This window comes from Miscanthus floridulus, chromosome 14 (genome assembly GCF_019320115.1).
Source record: "Miscanthus floridulus cultivar M001 chromosome 14, ASM1932011v1, whole genome shotgun sequence".
NCBI classification, from domain to species: Eukaryota; Viridiplantae; Streptophyta; class Magnoliopsida; order Poales; family Poaceae; genus Miscanthus; species Miscanthus floridulus.
Window position 1 is genome coordinate 4,210,742 of NC_089593.1, and position 4,777 is coordinate 4,215,518.

Below are 4,777 nucleotides of genomic sequence, written 5' to 3' on the forward strand. Positions count from 1 at the left end.
GACGACATATAATAGCGAATGTGTATCGTATTTGGGTCCCCTTCGTTGGAGTCAGTCTAAACGCGCCCTTATTGTGTGTGCTTGCTCGTTGCCCCCCACCCCAACCCCGGCGCCCGGGCCATCGCCATTGTGCGCGCAGTGTGCACACATCAATGGAACTGTAGACAAGGACTGTAGCGTGGCGCTGGCGCTGCCGATGGCGACGCCGTCCGTCCGTCCCCAGTCGACGTCCCCACCCACACGATGATGGAACTGTGAAGCAGGCACAGGCAGGCCACAAAGCCACGCACACGCACAGCCTCTCTCCCTCTCCTCCAGCATCCTCCATCGCTCGCTCTCCATCCCCGGCCGGCCCTCTCTCTTTCACACACAACAGTTACCACGGCACCACCCAACCCCTAACTAGCTAGCCTTTGCCTTTTCCATCGTCTTCGTCTTCGTCTCCGTCTCCCTCCCCTCCCTTCTCGCCACAGTTGCTTTGCTTGCTTTCCCCTCCAAAACCCGCGCCTCCTCCAAGGGAATCGGACCTTCTTATCTCCGGCCGGCCGGCCGCCGGCCCGCTCCAAAAAGCCAGCGTGCCTTTGCTCTTTACCTCTCCCACGCATCGACGGCACGGGCGCACGGCACATGAGATCATGAGCTCGGAGGACTCGCTCAAGTCGCTGTCCCTCGACTACCTCAACCTGCTCATCAACGGGCAGGCCTTCAGCGACGTGGCCTTCAGCGTGGAGGGCCGGCTGGTGCACGCGCACCGCTGCGTGCTCGCCGCGCGCAGCCTCTTCTTCCGCAAGCTCTTCTGCGGCCTCGACCCCAACCACCCACCTCCTCCGCCGACGCCTCCGGCGACGCCGACCGGCGGCGCCCGAACGCCGGAGCTCGTCATCCCCGTCAGCTCCATCCGGTACGAGGTGCTGGTCCTCGTGCTCCAGTTCCTCTACAGCGGCCAGGCCTCCGTGGCAGCGCCCAAAAGCGGGCCCCTCCCCGGGTGCGGCGCCCGTGGGTGCTGGCACACCCGGTGTGGCGCCGCCGTCGACCTCGCCCTCGACACCCTCGCCGCCGCACGCTCCTTCGGCGTCGAGCAGCTCGCGCTCCTCGTCCAGGTGGGTCGGGTCGGGAGAACGGATCTTTTTGTCCGTGTGTGTGTGTCAGTGTGTGTGGCATGGCATCAATTCGAGGTCGATGGATCGGAGTCAGAGACGCCTGCCTCTTTGTTCCCTGCATCTGCATCGGCATCTGCATCTGCATGCATGCTTGAAGCTCGACTGCTCGAGTAGCGAGCTCGACTAGATCCGTAGGTCGTCGTCGTCGTTGCCGCTTTATTTGCCTGTCGGATTCCATGGACATGAGGCATCAGGATTCAGGAGTAGGACATGGACGACGACGACCACGTACGTACTGAGCTCTCTGAGCCTGCGCCAGTTCTTAGCTTCTTGCTTGCCTTGGCCTCGATCGATACATTTCCGTTGGGTTTTTTTTATTGCTTCGTCCTCGTGTTCGTGTGTGGAATCTGAGAGAGAATGCATGGCCTGGCCGGCCGGAGGAAGGAGATCGAGATGGGGAGCGCACTGGCAGTTGCAGGCAGCTGGTGCGTGCAGCCAGGGACTGGGCGTCTCTGGGCTACTGGCTATGGCTAGTCGTCGTCTCTGCTCTCTCACAGTCTCCTTTGCTTTTCTGCCGCTTCTCTTCCTGGCCTGTCTGTCATCACTTGTCATGGATGGATGGATCGAAGAGCAAGAGCCTGACTCATCTTTCTTTTTACTAGGAAGGGTCTTGTCACACACGCCTTGTTTATGTGTCTGCTGACTGCTGCTACTGCGTGTCCCTTCCTCACATCACATCCGCCACTGCATTGGCCAACCAATATGTACAACTGCCATGCCGATGCAAGTACAGTCGAGCACCATGCATGCTAGCTAGCTGCTGCAATCACAACTATGCAGTTCATTGCTGATGGATGCTGCTGGATTCTGGATCAGCAGCCAGCCACTACATTTTATGCTGCTAATTAATTAACACCTGCCTTTTTTTTTCTTCCTCTTCTAGTATATCTGATCAGTTTATATCTATCTATATCTGCCATTTTTTTCTGTTTCCAGAAGCAGCTGGAGAGCATGGTGAAGGAGGCGTCGGTGGACGACGTGATGAAGGTGCTCATGGCGTCGCGCAAGTTCGAGATGCAGGAGCTCTGGGCCACCTGCTCCCACCTGGTGGCGCGCTCGGGCCTCTCCGCCGACCTCCTCGCCAAGCACCTCCCCATCGACGTGGTGGCCAAGATCGAGGAGATCCGCGCCAAGTCCCCCGGCGCCGTCTCCGCCGGGTCCACCACGCTGCGCTCGCCGTTCCTCACCCACCACTACCTCCCCATCAACGCGGCGTCGTCGGCCGCCGACCGCGACCACAAGATCCGGCGCATGCGTCGCGCGCTCGACGCCGCCGACATCGAGCTCGTCAAGCTCATGGTGATGGGCGAAGGGCTGGACCTCGACGACGCGCTCGCCGTGCACTACGCCGTCCAGCACTGCGGCCGCGACGTCGTCAAGGCGCTGCTGGAGCTCGGCGCCGCCGACGTCAACTCCCGTGCGGGACCCACGGGGAAGACCGCGCTGCACCTGGCCGCCGAGATGGTGTCCCCCGACATGGTGTCCGTGCTCCTGGACCACCACGCCGACCCCAGCGCCCGGACGCTCGACGGCGTCACCCCGCTCGACGTGCTCCGCGGCCTCACCTCCGAGTTCCTCTTCAAGGGCGCCGTGCCGGGGCTCACGCACATCGAGCCCAACAAGCTCAGGCTCTGCCTTGAGCTCGTGCAGTCCGCGGTGATGGTGACCATGCGCGACGACGCCGGCGGCGGGGGCGACGCAGGGGGAAGCGACGGCGGCGGGAACTTCCCGAGGAGCGACGCCGACGACAGCTTGGTGAGCCTGACGATGAACTCCACGCTCATGTACCAGGGGCAGGAGATGGCGGCGGCGGCGGTCGCCGGCGGTGAGGCGAGGAAGGGGAACGGCGGCGGCGGCGGCCGAGGGAGCCCGTCCAACTTGTACTTCCCCAATGGCGGTTTCCCATAAGTCTTGTGCCCTTATTCCCTTTTATAATCCGTCATCAAGATGATCTTTTTTCTGTTGGATTGGATCTTTGTGAGGTCATGGTGTAGCTAGCTACTATTTGGCTAGGAGATATGCATGCCTGCATGAGCAAGAATTTCATGGTATTTGATGTGGATTGTTCGATGATTCCGGCATTATTATTGATCGACGACTGGGGAGCAAAGCACTGTTGCAATGTCTTTATGCAATTCAGCTTTTTGGTACTGTAGTAGCCTTTGGATGCATGGTAGGAAAGCAGGGTGCAAATCCATTCAATCGACACGGCGAATCTAAGTGTGGACTTAATTTGAATGGTACAGATATTGCATACATGTTGCTGATTATTCATTATGAAAACTACTTTTTGCATTGATTACTCATTAAGAAAACTACTTTTATACTTAACAAAAGTTTGCTTTAGAGCTTTTATTGGTGATTTGAGGAAGTAGCTAGCTAGTATTATTCCCTCCATTAATCCAATTATAAGACATTTTGGCTTTTTTAGATACGTAATTTAATTTTTTTCTATGCATTTAGATATACATAATGTTTAAATACTTGGTAAAAGTAATTAGAGCGTTCGGCTGTACTACTTTCCGCTTGTTTCAGCTTATTCTCTCTCACATAATACTATTGAATCATCAGAAACAATCCAAAATTTACTTTTCAGCCTACCAGCCGAACGAGGTAAATGTATCTAGAAAAAGTTAAAACGCCTTGCAATTCAAAAAGGAGGGAGTATGTTAACAACCTGTTTAAAGCATGAACTTTGCTGGTCATCTACTAGATCTAGCTCTCACTAGTACGTAGAGAGTAATAATACCGCAAACAATGGAAAACATGTACATGGTAATTAACATTTTTTTACTGTTTCATGATTGCTTACTTCTCTCATAAATTCCATCACTTAGCTTCTTGTATTCACCACTCTTCCGGTTTTCTTATGCCAACAAGACTGCTCACTTTACACACCGGTGCAGCAAGGCTTTTTGCTCCCGGTTGAGAAACCCCTTTAGTCCCGGTTTCCCAACCGGGAGCACCAATCCAGGACTAAAGGTACCCTCGTTTAGTCCCGGCGTGACGCCCGGAACTAAAGGGGCCCTTTAGTCCCGGTTGGAAACACCAACCGGGAGTAAAGGGGGCCTCCAGGCCTGGCCAGGGATCGCCACGGGGCAGGACCTTTAGTCCCGGTTGGAAACACCAACCGGGACTAAATGTCCCTCTCTTTTTTTTTCTTTTTTCTGGTTTCTATTTTTGGTTTCTTTTTTCATTTAATGATTAGTTTTGATATTAAAATACATTTTCGAATACGCTGCTAATAGTAATATATATGTGTACTTCGCACGCGTAAGTTTTCGTTCGAACTTTGTACATAAATAACAAGCGAATATACGCGTACATGCATATATATATATATGATGATCATATATATACACACGTTATTTTATGTACATATAATATGTGCATACACACACACACACACACACACACACACACACACACACACATATATATATATATATATATATATATATATATATATATATATATATATATATATATATATATATATTACAAAGGTTTGATATATAAATTGTTTATGTCCTTAGCAATTCACTCCTCCAGATTTGGCATCCACGTTTCGTTCGGGTCATTGTAGAACTCGCCGTTGGGGTTGATGACCTGGTCAT

The 4,777-nt window shown here is 53.3% G+C and overlaps 1 protein-coding gene across 1 annotated transcript; it reads left to right on the plus strand.

The window, feature by feature from the left end:
• Positions 1–335: 335 nt before the first annotated feature.
• Positions 336–3,244, plus strand: LOC136505443 (BTB/POZ domain and ankyrin repeat-containing protein NH5.2-like). The gene is made up of 2 exons (XM_066500595.1): positions 336–1,100; positions 2,097–3,244. Exons 1-2 carry the CDS (start codon positions 636–638, stop codon positions 3,066–3,068), a joined length of 1,437 nt encoding a protein of 478 aa, XP_066356692.1. The 5' UTR covers positions 336–635; the 3' UTR covers positions 3,069–3,244.
• The last annotated feature ends 1,533 nt before the right edge of the window (positions 3,245–4,777 follow it).